Genomic DNA, 26,086 nt, shown 5'->3' on the forward strand with positions numbered 1-26,086 from the left:
CTCCTGAATCTCAAAGTTGCTCTGAGTCACTGTTGGTTCTCTGGGGGAGAGTACCAACAGAGAATTTGGAAACATTTTGAAATAGGAGCCATAAATTTCACTATGGAAAAGTCACACTGGAATGCATAAATTGAGAGGGAAGTGTGCAGAGAGAGGACCTGACAAAACTCTGGACAAAGTTCTAGAGCTCAGCCTGGGTGATGTCATCGTTGGTGACGTTGGTGACGTCATCAGCAAGATTCCCCTCGGGCTCCCACCAAACATTTTTGTGCCAACTTGCTAGCTAACAGTAAATGGATCATTTCAGCATTTTTTATTTATTAGTTTTATAGGCTTGCTTGTGAAGATGAATTCCTAGGTTTCCTAGCTACTAAAGAAGGTCCTCAGAAAATAAATGTGACAGATTAAAAGGGGAAGAAAATGTTACAATGATTCAGTTTTGAGGTATTCCAAAGGACCATTATAGCTTATGCTAAAACAAAGGCAAATCAACTAGCCTTGACAGATTGTTCAATCACTAACATGTTTGGATTCAAAGCTTAAGGATCCATTTTAAAATGCCAGGAGTGATGGTACATGCACGTAATTCCAGAGCTGACGAGGCAGAGAAAGAGGATCCCTAGGGTTCACAGGTCAGGCAGCCTGAACCACCCCAGACTGCTTTCTCAAAGAAAACAAGGTAGATGCTTCTGAAGTACACACTGTCTTCTAATTTTGCCCGTGATGACTAGTTTTAATTAACTGCTTGACTGGGTTATGAAACCGCAAAGGTATTTATAAATCACACTTTTGCATCTGGAAGGACATTTTCCAGAAAGGGTTAGCTGAAGCAGGGAAGACCTGTCCTGGAGGTGGGTAGCAACATCCTGTGGGCTGGCATCTTAGAGTGAATGAAAGAGGAATAGGGAGGAAATGTTCAGGGCACCCACATTTCCCCACTTCCTGCTTCCTAGAGAAGTGAGCAAGCAGCCTCATGGGCCATCTGTGACAGCCAACCACCAGCCACGCTATCATCACACCTTCCAGCTATAGCCTACACCCTCAAACAATGAGCCAAAGAAATCCTTCCTCACTGAAGTGGGCTCTTGTCTGGTATTTGGTCATAACAAAAACAAAAGAAACTAACAGAATGCCTCCTTTAGGTGTTAATTATTATTGCAACTGAGTTGTAAGGATGAGCTCCAGGTACAAACTGTTAAATTTCAAGCATTAAACAGTTGAGTGTCGTCTAGACAAAATAAACCACCCTAGATAGTGTCCTCTAAAATTATACTGCATTCTGACAACTACACCTATTTCTGCAGTTGTCTAGGTCCCACACACAGAGCCACAAAGCACATCATTACTTTCTGCAACCCCAAGTACTAAAACTGTCTCTTCACTTGTCTATGAGGTTCCAGCTGAGTGGTATAATCTTTTCCTGGCATGTCCAAGGTCTGTTTCCAGTCACCAACATTGTACAAGGTTAATATCCATCATCTCCCAAATCAAGTATCAAAGGCTATTAACCTTCAGAATTTTAATATTAATGAGGAAGCAGACAGAAATTACACCAATACCAATATCTACACCATATGTCTCTGTACCAAGTACTGGGCATTTCTAAATGAATACACCAACTGGAGCAGCTAAGTTGGACAATAAATGAAACCTTGTGACCTGGGCTACAGGCAGTGTATGGATGAGGCAAGTCTCCACTCAGAGCAAAGACCTCTGGATCCCAGCCTAAAACACAAGCTGGACATTTGAATCCAAGTTTTGTTTTAGACTTTATGCCTCTTGCCTAATGACTTTCTCAGCTGAAAACCATGAGAGCAAGGGAAAAGAATCCTAAAAGATGAAGGAGACAGGAGAGTACAGGGTAACATAACAATGGAGGAGCTCAGATCAGGCGGGAAGTGAAACTGTTTGCACATCTCTGTCTGTCTGTGCATCTGTCTGTGTGTCTGTGTCTGCCTATCTGACTGTGTTTCTGTGTGTGTGTGTGTGTGTCTGTGTCTCTCTGTGCCTCATGTCTGTGTAGACAAGAAGAGAGAGAACAAGCAGAGGTTACCCTGATGGATTAAAGGGCAACAGAATTGGTTAGGGTTGGAAGGCTAAATCAAGGATCTACATGTAGGGAAGGGCAACTAGACAGACAGAAAGACTACCATCTTCTGTCCCAGGAGATGTCCACTGTCACAGGGATAAGCATCAACCAAAGCAGCAGAGACAAAAGTTAAATGAGTAAATAAATAACATACAGTAAGAGGGAACATAATTCTCTGTGTGATTGCTTTCCTAATGCAAGGCTGTGAGTGTGTTCCCTAGAATCCATGTGACAAAGAGCTGGGTGCTGGTGGTGCCAGACAAGATGGATGGAAACAGCCAGAAGTTGTCTTATGCATGCAACTACTGGGCAGATAAGTCAAACCAGGGTGAGGCATTCTTTAACAGTTCAGTCACCTCCCTAGCCATGTTAGTACTTCCAAATTGAGTGATGAAGCTATACACAAGGAAAGCCTCTCTCACCAGAGCAGAGAATTCCACAAAAATGGGGGCTTGGACTCCATCATGCATACAAATTGACTAGGGTGTGCATTAAATTTTGGAGAAGCACTTAGTTTAAGATGGGACCAAAAATAGTTCTTCTGTAATGACAGGGATGACAATCAAGTCCCAGATCCACACTAGAGTTTTAGAGGGAGACTTTTGTTGTTGTTGTTGTTGTGATGGTAGTGGTGGTTGTTGTTAATGTGGTATTGGGGGGAGGTGTCTGTCTTTCTGTCTGTCTGTGTAAACTAGAGTGCCGCGCTCAAGAACCATCTCCCTTCATTTGTATTTTATATTACCACTTATAGACCCAGAGCTTGCCAAGGATAGTAGCCACTAGGGAAGCTCTGGGGTTCCCTATCTCTACTATCCCAGCTCTACAAGCACCCAGATTTTTGGTTACATGGATTCTACGGAGCACACTCATGGCCTTGCACTAGCAAAGCAATCATTTTGCCAACCAACCCATAACATCAGCCCTGGGTCAGACCAAATTGAGAAGATACAGAGTACTTTCTGCCTCTGGATATTACATGAAGAACAGATCAATGAGGCTGGGGACACAGGTGAGTCCTAATAGACACAAACCAAAAGGAAAAAGAGCACCTCTGTGCAAGAAGGAACTGAAGACCAAAGTCACGAGGAGGCTACGTACAGGCTGATTTCCATAACCTCAGGCCTTCATTATTACCTTTATGTGTCAGTCACCCAGACATACCTGGCAGAGCCCACATTCAAATTAATAATTATCTGTTTGCAAACTCTTTTTTTACTCCTCTTTAAACAATCAAATCTCTTATTTCACATACTCAGGATATAGTCAAAAAGAGATGAAGAATTTAAAGAGAAGCCATTTTTATATCCCATGAAGCTTGACTGGGTAATTAAAGAAAATCCAGTACAAGGTTACCTTCCAAACTCCAACTGCATAGAGATCTAAGCTAAGAGGCACAGCCAAGGCACAGAGGTCTGCATGTAGTCATTTTCCCAAACCAGTCCTGCTCTAAAAGACATCAATTACATCCCCAAATCTCCAGAGGTCAAGTGACCTAAGACACCAGAAAGAAAGTCAAGGAATGCTAAAGCTTCTATGAACTTGAGTTTATTTATTAGATTCACATTCTTACTATGTCTGATTTCACCCTGTACCCATCACATACCAAGAAAAATTGAGCAAATATTACTTAACATTCTACTTGTAGTGCTTTTTTTTTTTTAATTACAAAGGAGTGGTTTAAAGACCAATGAGTTTCCATAGCGAGTTTGCCAGCATCACCAGGGAAACCAGTTAGCCATATTTACCAAATAAGGCAAGTTTTTTCAGTGCCTGGAATCTTTCTACAGTGAGCTCACTCTACCCCTCCCTGGCTTTCTACAGTCCTCACAGGTCCTGGTCATGGCTCCTACACACTCCATAAATCAGGAAGCTCCCATACAGATGAGGGAGGCATGTCTCCAGGGCTCAGCTGGCTTGTTTTCAGATCACTCCTAGCTGTATATAGAAGTGTAAGAGGCAAAATACAGCCCAACTTCACAGCAGTAAAGATCACTATTAAACTAAAGCCACTAACAGAATTAGTGAGAGCTTTTTGCTCCTGTGCACACATATGGCAGACTTTACCTCACAGTTCTCAGTGTAGTTCCCAGCTGAAACTCTTGCTAATTTTCCACTCATGAGTCTACACACGTGTCCACTGATTTATAATTTTTTAACAAATGACTCCATTCACTTGCTCAATTTCAAAGAAATAATTTTCCATTTTTAACTGTTTCTGTATAGAAAACTGGTACACAAAGACAAAATTTCAGCCTACAATGTATCTATTAAATCTATGGCAAAAACTATCACCTTTTTACCTAACATTCACAGTATTATAGAATGAGTTTTCTACTATATTTGGCAATTCAGGTCGAGATATGAAACCTGAATGCCACAAATACAGAGTGGTTTTCATGTGACTATTTCAAGACAAACAGTTCTGCATCTTTCTCTTCTCAATGGTCTGTGCCCAACCACACCCAGGAACAGCAAATCAGAAGTTTGTTTTAGAGGAAATATTTCCATAGAAATAAATACCACAGAAGTAAGGAAATCTGCTGTTTGTGTTAAAATATGAGTTGTAATCAACAATGTGCAAAGTTACACCCAAGTTTATCTTTCTAGAAATGCTGTGGTCTCCAAGCATAAAAACCTTGTGCTTTGAGTATGGTGCATATTGCTCATAGGTGCTTGTGTGGAAAGCTTGGTTCTAGTCTGGTGGAGTTGAGAGAGAGGAAAACATTTTAAAAAGTGATTAGGTCTTTGAAGGGAATTCATGGGGCTAAGATTGTAGCTTAGTGGGTAGAGTGCTTGCCCATCATGCAGGATGTCCTGGGTTCAGTTCTCAGAAAGGCATAAACTGGGCATTCTAGCAGACACTAGCACTCCAGAGGTATAGGCCGAAAGATGAGAAGTTCAGGGTCTTCCTTGGCTAAAAACGGAATTTGAGGTCAGCCTGAGCTACACAAGACTCTGACTCAAAAAGGAGCAGGAAGCAAAGCAAAGAGTACACTGTTCACTGCCTTAGGAGAGCAGAAATTCACAGTCAGGGTACCTCCCCGAAATCTCTCTGGCTTACCCCCTTATAGAGGTCTCCTTTCTAGTCCTGCCTGCTTCTCATCTCTGAATGTGTCATGAGGCCTCTCCAGCATCATCTCTTTGAGATCTCCCAGACATTAACCAAATAAGCTTCTTTGTTTTGTAAGGCAGCCTCAGGTACTTTGTTAATTCAGAGTAGAAAAATAAAGATGGCGAATCACTGCACAAATATTAAGTCTGAATGTATTACTGAAATGACAACTGGAATTTATTTTAAGATGCAATCTTTTGTGGGTTTCTTATTGTGTTTTGTTTGTTTGTTTGTTTGTTTGTTTTTTCAGTAAGGAGCCAGGGAGTAAATACTTCATTCTTTCTGGGCCACACGCTGTCTTATACAACTACTCTACTTAGCTGATAGAATAGAAAAACTTAGAAAGCAGACAAATGAATGATACTAGATTCCAACAAAGATTTAATTTCTGGGTACTAAATCTGGCTTTCATGAAATTTTCACATGATAGAAAATATTATTCTTTAAATTATAACAAAATTAAGAGATATACTAACTGTTCACAGCTCATGGGCCCCACACAGAGATGGGTAATTTGTTTGGTCTATAGCTTTCAACCTATACCTTAAAAAACAAAATTCATGTTTAGGACAATCACAGGAAACAACTGTGACCTTTAATTCTACAAGGAGGAATTAAAAAGAGAGAGCAGGCACGCCAGGTCCATCATAGAGATTCCATTACCATATCCCAGATGACACAGATGTCACACTCCTTTTGCTAAAAGCATCCACAGAGCAAGAAACAGTGCCATGTGATTGTTTTTAAAGGCAGCTGTAGTTTACTTCCTGAATGCCTCCCAAAGCCCCACTATACATTTGATACCAGTCTGTAGTACTATTGGGAAAAGAAGGAAGCTTCAGGAAGTAGGGCGTCATTGAAAGAACTTAGGTAACTAGAGGTGTGTTCTTGAAATGGTTCTTGGGACTCTAGACCTCCCCCTTCTTCAGAAGAGAGCCCCTTCTTCTGCCACCCATCCTTTGTCATGTGTGCAGCCCTGTGGCAGGACCAAAGGCAACAGAGCCAGGAGACTACGAACTGAACTCCGAAACCACAGCCAAATTAAATGAAAGAGGAAAGGCTGATCTCAGGCACTCGTTATAGTAACAGAAAACCATGGCACAGTAGGGACCTGTGCAGACACACAAAGAAAAACAGTACAGGGACAGAGAAAGATGACACATCATGAAACCCGAGACCCAACATCAAGTGCCAGGAAGACAGAAGACTCCAAAAAGTCAGAGCAAAGACAACCATGACCTGAAAGAAGCCCAAGTGCCCTTCTGCCTGTACATGCCTAGCCATGAACTCACTTACGTGTATCACACACACACACACACACACACACACGCACGCACGCACGCACGCACGCACACACACACACACACACACACGCACACACGCGCACACACACACTGACTTCTAAGAGGGCTTAGTTACTTCATGGATTGTATGACACTGGTGATTTATATGTTTAGTTTCAAACAGTACAACTAACAGCAGTGAGCAGTTAGCAAGCATACTTGCTAAATTATGGTATAAACCATATTACTTAATGTGGTTCATATTTTTAAAAACTTAAAAACAAGAACAAAAGCTCCAGTCCTCCAGTGTGCAGGAAGCACCTCAGACATTTCACAAATGTTCTCAACTGTGACAGTTCCTCATTTCTCAGCCTTCTGCTTCAACTGGGAGGTTAGTTCCCCTTGGTTCTGATTGGAAATCTTCAAGCAGTTCTATTTGATTTTGCTGTAGTTTTTGAGACAGAGTTTCATGTAGCCCAGGTTGGCTTCAAACTCCCTGAATCTAACTCTTGCCTTGAAAATACTATTCCTCCAGTGTCTACCTCCCGAATGCCAGGACTATTAAATGCATGTGCTTTCCCACTCATGATTCTGCCAGTCTTAGACCTGCATCTGATAGATACCAACATGCCACAGGCCTCTGCCAGCCCCACTGATCATCAGAATGGATTTGTTCTTCCCCAGTGTTTAGGGAATAGTCTGCTCTGTGTGTAGCATTAAAGCTGCTCCGTCATAGCTCTTGATTTCCAACATTTGCTATTACCGTGAGTGTGCTGAGGATAGCAACACAGGCTATCTGCGTGCTCTTGGGGCTAAGAATGAAACAGCTCAGTACTCTCTGCAGAACATTTCAATGTCTAGGACAGATGACCGCATGCTAATAAAATTTCCAATGACTCAGAACTGGGGAAGGAGGACAGCCTGGACATGATCGTATCTATATGCCAAGGGTCTCAGGACTTTGGAATAAAGAAACTGAAAGTTTATAAGAATCTCACCAAAATCTCTGCTAGGCAAGAGGTGAAGGGAGCCTAATTTCAAGGTTTCTAATATTCTATTTTTATCTCATTAAACAATGTGATGAATTGCATTACATGGACACCTGTTTATTTCACTTTGGATTTTTATGTCTGTGCACATGCGTTTAATTGCTGTCATTGTATGTGTGCGACTTTGCATACAGAAGGCAATCTATGGAGTGTTTAGTTCCCACTGAAAGCAAAGATTTAAGTTTAGCCAGGAGAGGTAGGAAACTTCTTCAATCCCAGCACTTGGGATGCCAGAGCAGACCTTTCTGTGCGACTTTGAGGCCAGCCTGATCTACATAACAGCCTGGTCTACATAGCAAGTTCTAGGCTAGCCAGAGGCACATAGTGAAACACTGTCTCAAAACAAAACAAGCATTCCAAAATTTGTCATCACTCTCCTAGAATTGCCAAAGGAACTAGGTTTGTTACAAAAAAAAAAAAAAAAAATCATTGCAAGAAAACAAGTTTGATTCCTATCTAAGTCCTAACCACTAAAAAATGCAGATAAATTTAGTATATTGCAGTATTTCTCAAGATCTCTCACAGCACAAATACCACCATGACGTCAGCAAGGCTCCACTGTCATATAACCAACTACAACTTATATATATATCACATGTAAATGGTTCTAGCACTTTAAAAAATTATGTATTGGACCTAAAAATGGATCAGAAGGATAAAACAAAAATAAAACTTGTGGGAACACTTAAAATATTCCTAAGTATGGGAATTCATCCAGTGATCTACGGCATTGCTCACAGGAAAAAGACAGTAGTAATTACTTCTATAATTTAGGTTTAATTAAATGATAATATGAGCACCTAATTTCTTGTTTTACTTAAATTAAAAAATGTTCAGCAGGGTAGCTTTGGATTATAATCTAATTCTGAACACTAGCTTCATAGATAGCTCTGCTTTGTCAATGACTAATACAAAAATTCAACACATCAGGACATAATGTGTCTTTCGAATTTTTCTTTTTTGTACTCGTGTTCCTATCATGCATGGATATGTATCACATGTTCCAGAGTCCTGGGAGGCTGGAATGTTGCATCCTTGCAACAGGAGGTTTTGAGCCACCTGTGTGTAGGTGCTGGGAATCTAGGTCTTCTGCAAAGGCAGCAAGTGTGCCTAACTGCTGCACTGTCTCTTCAGACTCTGTGCGAGTCTGGACGGTTACATTTGTCTAACGCAGAGACAACTTTCTCTTCAGGTGATGTCATCTGGCTGGTTTTAGTGGTAGTGATGAGGACAACCATGGGAGGCCATGCTTACCTCTGAGTTACTGGCAATGCCTCTTAATCTCTTGGCGTTTCAGGTGAGTAGTGTAAAAACAATAGTGGCTTCTACTCTAAAGCTGCTGTGTGGGCTAGGGCTTTGCAGTTGTGCAGTGTATCTTTCCCAAGCAATGTCCATCCAAGATACACTTGAGAACCACATTTTATCAACCTCTGTGATCAACGCAGGTATGTCTCTTCTATGATACAACGTGATATGTGCTGACCTGCTCAGTTAAAACCCACATAACAGTAACACCTACTAACAACTCTGAAATAAAAGCAGGGACCTTCTTGGCCCTTACTATGTAAAAACAAACTCAAGTTCAGAAGATAGTTTTTAGTTAGCGAGACTCTGATTTCATGTTTGTGTACTAACATAAAATTTATTTCTAGAACCTCACTCTTCAAATGATCTCATGCATTACTAATTTTGATGAATAAAGAAAGAAATATTTTTTGCATTTACCAAAATATGTTGGTGTTTTTGAACAGTCATGTGAATTCGCTCGTCTGTGTTTAAACTCTGAGCCCACCTCGGCCCATTCGCTTAACTTCTACATTCCTTACCTAACAGCTTTCTGTCTCTGGTGCTGACTGTGAGGAGGGATGAGTGTACGTGTAAAGTGCTTAGGAGGGTGTTTGCTTATTTGTTATTATTTACAAATATAACCAATTACTAGCAATCAAAACTTGGCAGCTTCAAACATGTATTATGCTCTCCTGATGAAGGTGCAGTCTGTATTTCTCAGTGAGCTCCCCTCTGGGGGAACAGTGAAGAGAACATAGCTCCCCACACCAGCAGTCTTCTCACTCTTCTAGGCTCCCATACTGCTCTACAGAAAACTCCTTTGTGAAATATTCAATTCTACTATTAGCAAGTAGAGGATTATACAAAATACATTTGAATTACCAAAATCTTAGGTGCAGCCAAACCTCCTCATTTCAAACTCAGCTAGTTAATATGATTCCCTAGCTGGTCTCTGGGACCTTCAGCACACACAAGATGTGCAACCTGACTACTTTTTTGAGAAGTCCAAGCTAAGATACTGCTATAACTCAATTGTTAAGAACAGGTATTGAAAGCCGGGCGTGGTGGCGCACGCCTTTAATCCCAGCACTCGGGAGGCAGAGGCAGGCGGATTTCTGAGTTCGAGGCCAGCCTGGTCTACAAAGTGAGTGCCAGGACAGCCAGGGCTACACAGAGAAACCCTGTCTCGAAAAACCAAAAAAAAAAAAAAAAAAAAAAAAAAAAAAAAAAAGAACAGGTATTGAACAGGGCATGGTGGCACTCACTTTTAATCTTAGGACTTCAAAGGCAGAGGCAGGTGAATTTCTGTCAATTTGAGGCCAGCCTACTCTTACAAAGCAAGTGCCAGGATAGCGAGAACTACACAGAGAAACCCTATAAGGAAAAACTTGAAAAAAAATGAAAGAAAAGAAAGAAGGAAGGAAGGAAGGAAGGGAGGGAGGGAGGGAGAAAGGGAGGGAGGGAGAAAGGAAGGGAGGAAGGAAGGACACATATTGCTCTTTCAGAGAGAGGTCCTGTACTAAGTGCCTAGTATCCATGTCAGATGGCTAACGGCCATCTATCACTCCAGCTCACTGAGTTATAAAGCCCTCTTCTGTCTTCTTTGGGCAATTGCACTTACATGGACATACCCACACAGAGACCCATACTCTAGTATCATTAAAAATAAAACTTTAAGAAAATAATGTCAACAAAGAGACTTGCAGATAGATTTAGAATGCTACTAAATGACTTCCTATCTGCCTATAGAACTCAGATATGATGATTAACTGGAGAAAGCTCCACTGGGAAGCCATGAGCAGCACATGGAAACCAGACCAGACCAGTATCTACACGGCCTATCGACAACGGAGAGAATGTAAGACCCAAGCTACCAAACCCGCACTGTGAACCATAAACCACCTCCCTCCAGATTACTCTCACCACATGTCTACGATTGCCCACTGCACTGCATGGAGAGATCACAAGGTGAACAAAAGCCTTATCACTCAGAACATCAACAATTCTCCCAGATTATCTAAAGCCACGTATATACATAGGACAACAAAGCACACTATAGCCATTTTTCACATGGACAGACTCTGTGGCTGTGACATAATTCTGGCAGTTCTGCCTGGATTTCTCTTCTAGATGCTACAAACTAAAGTAACATATGCAAGGCACATTTAAAAATAATAAGCAAATGTTCAGAGACAGAACTACTACAGGCAGAGCAAAAGGATGTTTGTGCTCTGTTATAGTCTTCAACATGAAGTCAATGTAGAAGAATGGAGTTCAACTTTGCAGTGACTACCATTGCATTGTTTATCTCTGTATTCAAATCATAGAAAAATGTTCACATGCCTTCCATCAAACTCTCTCAGAAATGAAAATCAGCATCTTCAAAAGCATTTCTCTCCAAAGTGAAAGCAGCTTTCAACTTTTATGGCCAGGACTTTTGTAGTTCTTTTCTCTAGAAAAGTAGTCAGTGTGGAGCATCTAGTGCGTGCTAGAGATTCCAGGGACCAGTCAGGGAATCATATTAACTACTTGAGTTTGAAGTGAGGAGCTTTGGCTGTACCTAAGGTTTTTGGTAATTAAGTTGTATTTTGTATAATCCTCTACTTGCTAATAGTAGAATTGAATATTTCACAAAGGAGTTTTCTGAATTGCAGCACGGGAGCCTTGAAGAGTCAGAAGATTTCAGGTGTAGGGAACTACATTTTCCTCCCTGCATCCCAAGAGGGGAGCACACTGAGAAATGATCCCCAGGACTCTGTAAAGTCACTTCTATTTCAATTACAGCTATGCATTCTGGTTTTTAAAAATTTTTTTTTTCTGAGACATGTGGTTGTTGAGTAAGATTCAGGTGAATCCAGATGCTGTGGCAGACACCTGTCATGTTAGCATTCAGGAAGCTGAAACAAGAGCACTTACTAAACTCACAGTTTGCCCGGAAACAAAATCAGGTATCCGGTCAATCTGGAAAGCAGAGCAAGATGCTGTCTTAAAAGAAAGGAAAAGAAATGCAGAGCTGTGTCTACCCTTACCGTTGGAATCTCCACATGAACAGGAAGTGGAGGAGAGGCTGTGGCTTTGCCTTGCCTCTGTTCCCTCTGGATGAGAGAAGAGATTTCCAGCACAGTCAAAGACAAACAACATGAGTCATTTTATTTAAAAAAAAAAAAAAAACCCAAAGGCTATGATTCATCTAGCTCTGTAAGAATGCTTTTCTGGCTACATCTACACACTGGGAATCCTTTCTAATAGTAATTGTTAATTGTTTTGAATCCCTACTTTCAGTTCATGTTTGCAGAATATAATCCAAGAATGTCATGAGATAAATTAAACCAAATATTCCTCAGCCCGCTAACACGTGTAAGAGGTCAGGCATACAATAGAACTCAATTCTTCATATGCTATCAGACCAAGAACCTTCCAATAAATACATCCATGACAGCTGTTTACAGATAAGCCTTCTAATCTCCAGATACACACAAAAAAGCAGGACCCATCTCCTGTCCTCTAGTCCAATCACCTATCATTAATCTTCCTGAATGCCTCTCTCTCTGGCACAGCCTGCCTCCTTCCCACAACTGGAACTCACTAAGAGCCCAACTTTCCACAGTGGAGGATCAGGTGTCTCATGCTCCACGGAGGATACAACAGAATAAGTCTGTGGTCAGTCAGGGCTCTGATCTACTTAAGCTGAGCAGGATCATCAGGCTATGAGGCCAAAGACACTTGATTCAGCATTTTCCACTTCTGTTCATAGGATAAACAGGCTGGAGAGTCCGCTGACTGCCATGGAAGACTCTAGGCTCATCCATATCCTGGTCTTCCCATCCCAGCTGGCTAATTGGCCCCAAAATGCTTGGGAAATTCCACTGGACAGACTGAACAGTTGCAGTATTCTTTGGATAATTAGGTTTACAAAGCAAATAAGGAAATCTCCATATAAAGAAGCAGTGAAGCAACAAATAAGATGGACACCCTCATGTATGGTTGCTTCCTATGCCCAGAAGAAAACAACAAATAAGGTGGACACCCTCATGTATGGTTGCTTCAGACTCCCAGAAGAAAACAACAAATAAGAAAGATACCCTCATGTATGGTTGCTTCCTACTCCCAGAAGAAAACTAACATACATGTAACTTTAGAAAGGGATAATTGCTTTTTAACTCTCTTTTCCCTTTACTGAAGATCTCTTAACAATTCAGAAGGAAAAGTATGAGGCACATAAAACAGAATCAACATGATAGACAGACAGGTATTCCTAGCCACAACATCACTGGTTTTATATTTAACACCCCAGTAAGTACTTGATGGCATAATATCCCCATTTGTATCTGTAGTTGTTCTGTCCAGTGACTGAGATATTCACAAAACAAAACAGTGGGTGTTACTGCTCCTGTTTCAGTAGGTGAACGCTGCTGTGTAAGTCTTCCAGGGAGAAAGCAGCAATCCATAGCTGAAATCACCTCTTGCAGGATGGACTGGCAAATGTGGCATGTGCTAAACCTAGGAGAGAATGCCTCGTGAGGCTCACAGATACAGTTTCAGAAACACAGAGGAAGCAGAGCACTTGCATTTCTAGGCTTTGCTTGAGGACCACACCCCTGATGTCCACTCATTATCCCTTTCACTCTGGGTCACAATCTTCAGTGCATTCTCTCTGGCTTTAGAGTCTGTTATCCAGCAAGATGTAAGGGACATGGGGTATGGATCGTGTCTCTCTTGTTTACAGCTGTGTTCCTTAATCTTATCAAACACTAAACTTACCAAGTAAGGCAACCATGAGAAACATAAACATTTGCTGAATTAATTAGCAGAAAAGGTTCTGACTCATTCTTTATGTGAAAATTGGTGGAACAAAGCTCTAATTCAAGCCAAACACTGATAACTTATTATGGGAAACAAGGCTAAGAAGTATTCAGTCCCATGAGAGGGAAAAATGTCTCTTGTCAAAGAAAAAAGAGTGTTGGCAAAGGGGCTGAGTGAGGACATCTGCTTCCTGATGCTGCCATAGGACATAAGGCATCAGTAGGAGTTCAAAGAGGAGAGGGCAAGGCATACCCCAGAAGAGAGAAAGACATAAGCAAAAATACGAAATGCTCAGGTGGGGCACTTGGAGGAAGAAAAGCTCCCACCTATGTCTGTTGATCTGTGCCCTGACATGTAACTATGGGCCAACTCAAGGACAATATCATTAGGATTAAATCTTCTGTTAATGTCACAACCACTGAAGCTGTCCTGGGAGGAAGAATGACATGATCCAATAGGACAGATTTTGTTGGCAGATAAAAGTGGGGGGTTGCTGAACAAACAGTCAGACATGCCATTACTTCAGCCAGAAAGGATGGAGGGGACGGGAGGAAATAACACTACAGGTTGTCATAGATTGACTACAATGAAGTCCAACACAGAAGAGCAAAGATAAATGCAGGAGGGGCTGTGCTAAAGAGCTCCATGGGAGGAGAGAGAGGGTAACCCAAAAGTGATATGATAGAAGTACATGGGACACATATTGAAAGTTGTCAAAGAATAACATTTACAAAAAAGAATGTGGAAAAATAATCTTCCTGGTGTAAAATCCTCACATTCTAACTGTGTACATGGTGTTGAGCAAGGGCAGGAAATGGAAATCTAAGATGGTGGAGTTCCATGAGATGGTCCATCAGGTACCCACTGCTAAGGTTGACAACCTGAGTTTAATTCTTATGACCCACACAGTAGAAGAAGAGAAACAATTCCTGTAAGATATCCTCAGATTTCCACATGCTCACTATAGGGTATGCATGTGTAGGGATACACAAATCAGCAAATAATAACTGAATATGTGAATGTAAGTTTCAAGTCAATTTTTAAAATAGGCTCAGAAAAATTGCAGCAGGTCCATACACAATGTATAGCAACTGAAAGACTTTCTGTCAAATATATTTAAAGTTTTTAACACAAATAAAATCATGAAAATATGACAAAAAATAATTTTTAAAAAGTCCTTTCTGAGTTTTGATAAAATTTTCAGTATATAGTGACCTAATGTTTTATTTTATCTCCAGTAAGAAAAAGTCTTCTTTTATTTTACAAACCCCAATCCTTATCCTCTCTGCAAAAAAGTCAATTCCCAACCATCGCAGGAGCAGGAGGAACCCACATAACATACACACATGTTATCTATTTAGTAGAAGAATAATATCATTTATTTTTAAAAAAGAATTCCAGTCTTTGTAATAGGCTTTCTTAAAAAGTATTAAAATGATGTCATTTTAAACATACAAAATATTTAAAAATTCAAAATATTTTCAACAAGTCATAATTTCAAAATATTAACATCGGAGATTATATCACCTTTAATTAGCAGGATAATATCTAAGGAACAAGGAAAAAAGTCACACTTACTTTAGCTGCACCGATCTGTTCTTTTCGAAATTTCTCAAGGGGTGCAATTAATACATCATTAGCATTTTGAATCTGAAAATAAAAATGCACATATATTAAACTCTATTACAATTTCATGTAAATAATACTGAAAAATGGTCTCCTTCATTTAGCTTATTGAATGCAGTTTTTGTCCTCAAATCTATTTCTATAAAACTTAAACTTCATGTCTTATTGTATTTTTTGCCTGATAATGGAGTGGGTTTCATGTATGATTTCCCTCAATACTAACAAAAATGCAAAATAATATAAGTAAATTACTGAAACTGTTTTGAATGTTTGTATTTCTTCTATATTTTACTAAGAAAACAGCATTTTGAATACTAAATTTACAAATACTTTCATTACACTGATTCAATGTCATCATCCTAAAACTGGCACAGCTCTTCCACTTGCCAGTAGCTGTTAGAATCCCACAAATACAGGGGAATAAAAGGCTCATCTCATGTCTTCTCTTACCTAATGAGTTTCTTTGCACGTGGGATTTGCCTAAAGGCTCTGGTGATATTTCCACCCAAACAAAAACAGTATCTGATTTCATTTCAACACAGATCAGTTTATCTCCATGTTCCAAGTGGCGAGTTGTTTGAACTTTAAATCAGATAGATTGCCCAGTGTGGGTGGGTAAGAATACTACAGGGGAGGCATAAGATACAAGGGTGGGCACTGTACAAACAGAGGCTGAAATACACACACACACACAAACACACAGACACATACTGATAAAAAACCACACACAAACAGACATACAAATATACACACACATAAATGTACACACAGACTTACACAAACAAACAAACACACATACACATCTTTCAAAAAATAAGGAAAAGAAGGACCAGCAGCGAAATTAGTGATGCCTTCTCTCCCTGCACTGACCTATATGATTTGTTCTATATGGGGCAAATGAAAATCTGAGGAGGAAAAAAGAAACTACTTTTCACATTGGCTCACTTAAACATATTTGTTTTTATTACATATTTTCCTCAATTACATTTCCAATGCTCTCCCAAAAGTCCCCCATACCCTCCCCCCCACTTCCCTACCCACCCATTCCCATTTTTGGCCCTGACATTCCCCTATACTGGGGCATATAAAGTTTGTGTGTCCAATGGGCCTCTCTTTCCAGTGATGGCCTACTAGGCCATCTTTTGATACATATGCAGCTATAGTCAAGAGCTCCGGGGTACTGGTCAGTTCAGAATGTTGTTCCACCTATAGGGTTGCAGATCCCTTTAGCTCCTTGGGTACTTTCTCTAGCTCCTCCATTGGGAGCCCTGTGATCCATCCAATAGCTGACTGTGAGCATCCACTTCTGTGTTTGCTAGGCCCCGGCATAGTCTCACAAGAGACAGCTATATCTGGGACCTTTCAGCAAAATCTTGCTAGTGTATGCAATGGTGTCAGCGTTTGGAAGCTGATTATGGGGTGGATCCCTGAATATGGCAGTCTCTAGATGGTCCATTCTTTCATCACAGCTCCAAACTTTGTCTCTGTAACTCCTTCCATGGGTGTTTTGTTCCCAATTCTAAGAAGGGGCACAGTGTCCCCACTTTGGTCTTCATTCTTCATGAGTTTCATGCATTTAGCAAATTGTATCTTATATCTTGGGTATCCTAAGTTTTGGGCTAATATCCACTTATCAGTGAGTACATATTGTGTGAGTTCCTTTGTGATTGTGTTACCTCACTCAGTAACCCTAACCCTAACCCTAATCCAAAAAAAAAAAAAAAAAAAGAAGGGCGTGGTGGCTCACGCCTTTAATCCCAGCGCTTGGGAGGCAGAGGCAGGTGGATTTCTGAGTTCGAGACCAGCCTGGTCTACAAAGTGAATTCCAGGACAGCCAGGGCTACACAGAAAAACCCTGTCTGGAAAAACCAAAAAAAAAAAAAAAAAAAAAAAAAGAAACATATTTGTTTAAACATATATAGCCATACTTAAACATATGGTTTTTCCATGAGTTTAAAAACCATATATAAAATGCCAATATAAGATTTTTATTTTTACTTATTTCACTTAATTTCATAACTTTGGTTGGTCTCTACTTGAGATAAACTTGTTTTTTTAAAACCTCTGTGTGTGTGTGTGTGTGTTTCTGGAACTTTGGACACACATATTCATGTGGAGGTAAGAGAGAAATCTTGGGTGTTGAAGGATGAAACCCATCCGCAGTAGAGGAACTGAAGAAGGAACTGGCTAAGACTCATGTAGCTATTCAGAGGATCTTGATACCCATCTCCAGCATCAGGAGCTTATGACTGACTACCTGAAACTCCAGAGGATCTGAGACCTTCTTCCAGGCTGTGCATAAACCCACACATGTGCACAAACTCACACAGAGACAGACATATGCATCAATATTTTTAATTAAATTTAAAAGGGAAAGATACTAAAGAAAGGAGGAATGATCAGAATAACATGAGCATGCTTGGGTAAGTACCCTTTGCACAACAAATGCTCATGAAGGCTTTCACAGTGCCTAGATTAAAGCTACCATTTGCTAGGAGTGAACTCAAACTTGTAAACACTCATCTGAAATGTATTAGGAACTCAAATGGTAGACAGACCCAGCCTCGTCGGTCTCTTAGCGCAAAAACTGGTAATCCTGAGACTCCTCATTCCTAAGCTCTTTAAGGTGTTCAAAAATCCACATGAGAAAGTGTTTTAAGTTGTTAATATGATTTGGCACATGCCAGTTTCTCAGTTCACATGGGCTTCTCCATCCCCTGCAGTCACTTAATTTTCACAAACTATTTAAAAATGATTTTCTGGAGTGAATGAATTTGAAACTCATACTAATTTAAAAAGCATTATCTATCAGGGCACTTACACCAGATCATAAACTTCAGTGTAATTTTTCCTTTAAACTATTGTAACATTTTGAGATTTTTGCATCTTGAGTGGACATGTGAAGTCAATGGCTGCTGTTCATAATATGTGAATGTAAATTCAAGAGATTCTGATACAAAGGTCAACACAAAAGGTGGCTAAGTGATTTTACACCCAGCTTTGGCTATTTCTAACCCAGGTCTTTGCATACTTCTAGGGAATGTGGGGTCTCCTTTCTGCATACTCCCAATCACATGTATGGAATTATTCAATTATGTTCTAAGCCATGGACAAAACATGGAAGGTGTTAATATTGGGGAAAAATTGAAAGACACTGTTATTTATGTAAAACAAAGAAAAATGGTGCTCAACATGGCAAAAACCCACTAGTTAATTTGTAAAAGAGGGTGTGATTTGGTTGACCGAGCTTACCATTATCTTTGTTTAATCTAGAGAAACACAATTTTGTTTCACACAGAACTCTTCCTCCCCATATCAACAAAGCAAAAGAAACAAGAAACAACAAAAGATCTGCTGAAGTTCCTTCCAGAAGTACAGCTCAAGTCACAGAGTTCAGGTGGATGTAGACTCTGGTTCTGTGAAATGTCTGATTTGGTATGGCTTTGCTGGGTTACTTTAAGAAAAATACAAGGACAATCTTAATGTTATCTTGATAAATATTGGTAAAACTTTAAAGTCTTAGAAATACCTTACTTGACATGTCATTTATAACCCTTATTAATACCAAGCTTTTGGCTTTATTTTTATAGATATTGGCTCATAGTTAACATTTAAAAATATTTTACCAATGACTCCACTTATTTTCAGTACAAGAGAAGTGAATCAGATCAAAGACCCACGCACCCTTCCCTGTGTGAACTTAGTCGGCTCTCTTCCTATTCCCTGATGCTATACAACATTGAATGAATTCCTAAATCTTAGTCTAATGAAGATGAGAATAGAATTTCATTTCATAGCTTGTTTACAGAATGAAATCTTTATATTTATGTCTGTCGTATGTGTATTAAGATGTATAAAGCCTTTACTCCTCCCTTTAAATCCACTGTCATGCTAATTTTTACAGAGCCCTGCAACTGTGGGATAAGCTACATTAAACCAAGACACTATTTCTTTTCGGTGTCCGAAGTGATTCTCGTAATCAGTCACAGTGATTGTCTGACATCACTCAAAAGCAAAGGATGCCACTATTTTAATGTGATTAGAAGTAAAGAGTGTCCAAAATTGCTGTTACTTATTTCCCTATACATACATGATACAATTTCCTACAGAGCTTGGGAGATCTAGTGTTAGTTTTCAAGAGTAACTGGTTCCTACTTTTCACTGCTGGGATGTTGTTTGTCAAACAAGAGTCACTGAATGAGAGGAATCTTAAAGATCCTTACATTTTTACTACCATCCCCACCCCTATGCCTGGCTGGTTAAAAACCAGTGCTCTTGGCTCTTTCCATAGTTCTTCACTAACTGTAATGACTGTACTATACTATATGGCAACTTTCTAAGTAATAAGAAGATGTTACTACCTCCCACTTGCATATACCAAAAGCAGTCACAGATCTGAAGCAAATCTATAAAGATATTCTATAGCACCCGCCAGAGTAGTTGTTTTAGAAAGCTATAAGAGATGATGTTGTTTACAATAAGAAAACATGAATGTATATACCTCACTGTAAAAGTAATGTCCTGGGAGATATCAATGTTGTAAGTAAATACAAAGGAGTTTTCTGCAGGTACAATGGTAGAGGTACACACAATGCAGTCGATACTGTACAATGTGTCTCCCAGATAAAAATGGACTCTTCTCCTACTGGGTATTTACAACTGGGAAAAGTGCATACCAGGGTGCTTTGGAATGACAAGCCAGCATCCTTCCAGTGCTGTGTCCCAGATCTTTGCCAGTTCTTCTTCTTTAGCATCTTGTCTGACATGGTTGCTGGTAAGGTGTGGGAAGCCACATGTGCCGTTGCAGGGTGGATATCAGGATATCCAGTGCAGGTGTTTGAGCAGGTGAATCAGATTGCCATAAGGGCGTGGAAATCATTGCCCACCTGTGTTGACAGTGTTGCAGAACTCCAGAGAGACAATGAGGCACTGAATCAGGTAAGAGAGGAGCGCTCTCAATTGGTTTGGGAGAGAGGGTCTGTTTGTGTTTCCTCAGGATCATTGATAACAGCTGCAAGTCCCAGAGCGGCTGACCAGAGCAATTCAGGGCAGGTGGAGCTGTGAGGACGTGGATGTTCCTGTGACTGGAGATGCTCCTGCTAGTGAGAACTGAAGAGCTCTGTGTTCCTGAAACCATGCCTTTGACGCATTCGGATGTTTCCTCAATTCTTTACATCTAATGCCAGATTTTAAGCCTTAATGGAACTTGAATAGAACCCATCATTGTTGGCAATTTTACCTCTTGACTTACCTCTGCATTTTCTTACTTTAAGGAATGGGTGGGAGTGATTTTGTTTGGTGCTGCCATATGCTGTGGACTGGTGTTCATGCTCTGGTTGGTATGCAAATTCAGAACCCAACAAAAACGTGACAAGGTGATTATAACTCAGGCACTTTTAGCTATTGAAAACGGTGCCTCCCCTGAAGTTTGGTTATCTATGCTCAAGAATTAGTCGGCATCTGAGTTCTGTGCTCTTGCACCCCACGGATTTATGGATCCATTGCACTGGGATGAGAGAGACTCGACAATCATTGATCAGCCCTTGCACATTGCTGAGGTTTCCTCATTGCACACGATAGGGTGATCATGATTTCCCCACTAATTCATTTTTAAAACTTGGCTGGCCTCTTTAGTTCGCCCTAGGTCATTTAGTAGTTACTGTCACACAGCACTGCGGTATCCAGAGACAGGCAACTTTCCTCATGCACAGATCAACCTAAGACACGGGGCCTGGTGGTGATAGGGTTACCCTATGACGTGTAAGGCTGTGACATTAGAGGAACGACCTAAAACAGGAGCCACGGCGGATGGACATAATTGCACAGGCCTAGTCCAGCCTCATTTTATTAAAACAAAAAGGGGGAGATGTGGGAAGCCACATGTGCTGTTGCAGGGTGATGCTGGCTTCCACTGGCCACCACACATATATAGGCAGTAAAGTTTTCCAAAATTAACCAATCAGATGAGAGACAAGTTAACCAATCAGATGAGAGAGAAGTGAACCAATCAGATGAGAAAGAAGTTAACCAATCAGATGTAGGCATGCAAATGAGGTGGTAAGCATAACCCAAGCACAACCAGTCCGGGTGTGAGACACGCCTCTCCTAGGCCTATATAAGCAGCATCAGTTCTGGGATTGGGGTCTCTTCGCCTCTGCAATCAAGCTCTCCCAATAAATGTGTGCAGAAGGATCCTGTTGCAGCGTCGTTCTTGCTGGCCAGTTGGGCGCGCACAAGAGTAAGGTGTTTCAGAAAACTACAGTAGGGCCCATCTCTTGGATATAGACCAGTTGAACTTTCTACATTACAAATTGCAATCCTTTCCCAGTTATTGTATGTCTTCTAAGTATAAGCTTAGTGGAAAAGCAAAAGCAAAAGAAAAGACTGTGAAAAAGAAAAAGTTATTCAAGCTATCTGGACACCACAGCTAACCAGTTAATTCTTACTTAAATTTAACTTTCTGCTTCAATTTTTGAATATTTAGCCTCTCCACATTCAGGACAGTGTTCTACTGTGAACCCCAACACCCTAGATCTCAGCTGTTTAACTCCTACTCTGACTTAAATTAGTAACATTTTTCATCTATTTTTACTAGTGATGATACTTATTTCCTGCAGGAATATATTGGAAAAAGAAATGTCAGCTTGGAGAACTATGCCCAGGAATCTACTCTTCTTCAAAAAATTAGCAAGGCCATACTCCAGAGTCTAGCACCATGCCCTATGTGAATGATATCAGTTGTGAGCTTATTCCCTGACAATGGCAGCCAGCCTCTGTGCTTCTAGATATTTGACTTCCTCTGACAAGCATGAGCCAAATTGTAGCCTGCTGTTTCCCAATAAAATCACCCATTCCCATATAGTGAAGAGACAGAAAGCCATTCAACCATGAAAGAATCAAGCCAAGAAGGAGAAAGTAAATCACAGGTGTTCATCTAGTTTGATATGAGCTGGTTACAGCACAAGGCTGTGCCAAACAGAACTTTCTAAGTGCTGGAATACTTGAACCAAAAGATACTTCCTTTAGCTTTTGATGCTGTTGCTCTTAATCCAGATAAGTGTGAGGTTAAGCAAAGAAAATTTTTAAGTCAGATGCAGTGCTGCATATTCCAGCACATAGGAGGTTAAGACAAGAGGATGACATTTAAAGTCATCATGGGCTGCACAGTGAGAGCCAGTGTCAAAGCAAAAGTGCTGTTAAAGCCAATACACACTAAGGAAATACCTAAAAATACACCTGTGACTGCAGCGCATGTCTTCTCCTACCCTATCTGTTTTATCATTGTCCCAACAACTGTTTCCTAGAGGATAAATTAAAAAAGATGACATTTTAAAGAAATCCAAGGAAAAAGAATGACGGGCTGCTTTACAGCTAAAAATAACAAGACCTCCAGTTCAAATTAGAATTGGTGCCTTAAAGGCTACTGAAAACATTTAGTCCAAAGATCTGTAACTATGTGTACCTTAATACTTTCTTTCAATTTTGAACAGAGTATTCACTTAAGGTTTTTATAGACTTTTCAAAACGATGCTATGAACTCAAAGGCCATTCCAGAGGAGCTTCATGTACACCATTCAGAACCTGAGTTTTCAAGGCAAAAATAAAAATGCTCTGAGCCCTGCTGATTCTCCTCAGATGACTGAATGGTCATTCCTGCCCAATTCAGGAGAATGGCTCTTTGTAGAAACTGGTAAGGTGACTCTGTCTACTCCTCTAACATTCCAGGGTCCCTTGGACCTGCATGCTTCTAGAGGCGCCGCTATTAGATTCCAGTGCTGTTGTTTGCTTGTTAAGTCTATATGAGGTGGCCAAAGATAAGCCCATAACCGCCAGCTCGGGTATATCAGCACCCCAGGCTCCTGAAAAAGAGACCTCCACCCATCCTCAGACCTTAAGAGCCAGACACGTTGCATTCTGACATGAGTTCATTGTAGCCTCAGGAGTTTTCCCTTTTTTGTGTGCTTTATACCTTAATTGAGTTGAAAAGAAAAATGGCTTTTTGTATGAGGTCAGGAGGGGTGAGTTTCAGCAAATGAATAAATTTATATAATTCAATATATTCTCCAACCTCTACCCCAGTGGCAAATATAATTTAATGTGATTTCTTCTTGTTGATTTAGTGTGTTCTTCCTTCTAGTCATCACAAAGAACACCTTTGGCATGAGAAAATAAAATTGCTCATCTGATTTAAGCTGCTAATTTATTATTTTAAGCAAGTTTCTGACAATCTTTGAAAGCTTGTAGGAAGAAAGAAAATTCATTAAATAAACCCCAGAGTCACAGTGTTGTGACAGCAATTACATCTTAGTAGTTAGATGTTAGCATATTTTAATCAGAATTGTACGATATTTAGGTCATTTTCAATTACTAAAACCTTAAGAAAGATGGTGTGTTGGTTTGTATATCCTTGGACCAGGGAGTGGCACCATCTGAAGGTGTGGCTTTGTTTGAATAGGTGTGACCTGATTGGAATGGGTGTGTCACTGTGGGTGTAGGTACAAGATCCTCACCATAGTTGCCTGGAAGTCAGTCTTCCACTAGCAGCCTTTGGATGAAGACATAGAACTCTCAGCTCCTCCAGCGCCATGCCTGCCTGGATACTGCCATGTTCCCACCTTGATGATAATGGACACAACCTCTGAACCTGTAAGCTAGCCCCAATTAAATGTTGTTTTTTACAAGACTTGCCTTGGTCATAGTGTCTGTTCACAGCAGTAAAACCGTAACTAAGACAGATGGACAATATCACACCGGATGGCAAATTCTTTAAACTCTTTATCACAGTTTTACAGAAACAGGAGAAGGTGCCAGTGAAGAGATGCTGTGTACCAAGAATGTGGAAATTTAGCAAGATAAAGCTCTGTGTAGGAAGACATAACACAACACCACAACACAACACAGAGGCTTTGACCTGCCTCAGAGTAGTGCAGGAAGTCCCAGGAGCTGTGTAGTTCGGGATGTGCTGGAACAGGTTTATGTTATCAACAGCCTTTGGGTCTATGTTACACCATGTCAATCAGCATGTGCTATACATCAGGTTTATCACATGCACACAGCTATACATATATGCCTTGGTGGCAAGGGCTAACCTTTATTCAGGACACTTCTGCCTAGAACTAAGTAAGTATTTCTTTGGAAAATACCAATCTGAAACTGGCAAGCAATGGTTGAAAAAATACTATGTATATATGTGCATGGGGCAGTTCCCAAGCATTGGACCTGAGAATGTAAAACGAAGAGCTGAACAGGCTGTTCCCTCACAGGAGCTGGAGCAGGATTCTGGACTCATAGGTAGCAACATCCCTGAGCAGGACAGAGAATTTTTTCATGGATAAGGTACAATTATTATTCCTATCTCTCAGATAAGGACACTGAAAACCAAATAAACAAAATAATTTACCAGAGACCACTCATACCTCATAAACAGCAAAGCCAGAGCTGGAAGTCAGAGATGGAACAGACTCTAAACTGCAAAGCATCCTTTCAGTGTTCATTAGAACACCCCTCAGAATACATATGCTGCAGGGCCAAAATCAAAGTCCACTTCCTAATACCATTACATGAAGAGCCAATATACCCTAAACCATAATATTTAATAATAGTAATAATTAGAAAACAAAAAAGTCTGTGAAACTTGATTAGTGAGTTCACAGATTGCTGTCAGAAACTCTCAACTTTGAAATATATCTACTCCATTCCCTGTCATAAATCATTTTGAAAGCTACGTCTAGCTGAGTACGTTCCAAAGTACAGGTTCATGTGGTGCTGAAGCCATGTTTATTAATTTATATATATACAAATATATATATATATATACATATATATACACACATATATACACACATAATATGATTTTTAAAAAGAAAAAAATCAATCTGAGTGGACTAATAATGATTTTTCTTGGCTTATGAAGCAGTTGCAATAAAATAGTGGTGAGGTAAGAATCTGCATGGTTGGGAGAGGGGGTGTCTCTCCACAGTTATTCACCCCAAGTAGAAGTATTTCCTATAGGTAAGAATACCAATTAAATTTTAGAAATTAGGGAATATGAATACAACCCACTCTTGGTTCAGTCTCCCTGAAAGAACATCTCCACGAGATTTTTATGTCCCACATTTTCTTGACATAAACATGGGAACCATGGTAATGATAACACCCCATAGGTCAATACAGATGCCTGAGGGCAAGTGCCCATGACATGTGTGCATGTAACATTTCTGTACTCTAACTACTGCTGTAGTGACCAATTGGATGTGAGCATCTGAAAGATCTCCTGAGGATATGGAGAAGAGAAAATAATCTTTCTAAATAAATAATTCCTTAATTAAATTAGCCAACTGATTGAATTTCTGTGTTGTTAAAAACAATAAAAGCAGGGAAAAGTCATCAAAAGTCATCAAAAAAGTCATCAATCAGCTTTTTAATAGAAAACTACAGAAATACATGAACAGCCAAGAGTGGCGTCAGCCCAGCAAATCTACAAACAGAGATATGATTTATTTTGCAGGACTTTTTTTCTTTTTCAACTTTCCCAGGCATTTGAGCACAGGCTCTTAGTCATGACTAGGAATTACCTCATAAATACATTCCATGTGTTGTAACCCTTGTTCCTGGTCTTCTTAAAACCCAGATCTAGCCATAAACTCCCTGCCAGTTTTCCATACTTTCCAGCTGTCAAAATCCTTTCTTGACCAATTAAATGAGAAAACTCTTTTACCTTCTTCTTCAAGATCTAACATCATGAGGAGTATGAGTGATTTGCCAAATGAAACAGATTCTCTTCACAAGAATGACAGGCAACAGAGATACATTCCTTTTCCCTATCTGTGGGACAGAG

The 26,086-nt window shown here is 40.2% G+C and overlaps 1 protein-coding gene across 1 annotated transcript in view; it reads right to left on the reverse strand.

Annotated features, from left to right (window-relative positions):
• The window catches only part of Arhgap42 (Rho GTPase activating protein 42), a 255,666-nt gene that overhangs the window by 103,214 nt on the left and 126,366 nt on the right, over positions 1 to 26,086 (reverse strand). Inside the window, exon 4 of the mRNA XM_021171512.3 lies at positions 15,202 to 15,273. Within this exon, the coding sequence (XP_021027171.1) occupies positions 15,202 to 15,273 (72 nt within the window). The remainder of the gene's footprint in view (positions 1 to 15,201; positions 15,274 to 26,086) is intronic.

This window comes from Mus caroli, unplaced genomic scaffold (genome assembly GCF_978045245.1).
Source record: "Mus caroli unplaced genomic scaffold, Mus_caroli_1 scaffold_11, whole genome shotgun sequence".
NCBI classification, from domain to species: domain Eukaryota; kingdom Metazoa; phylum Chordata; class Mammalia; order Rodentia; family Muridae; genus Mus; species Mus caroli.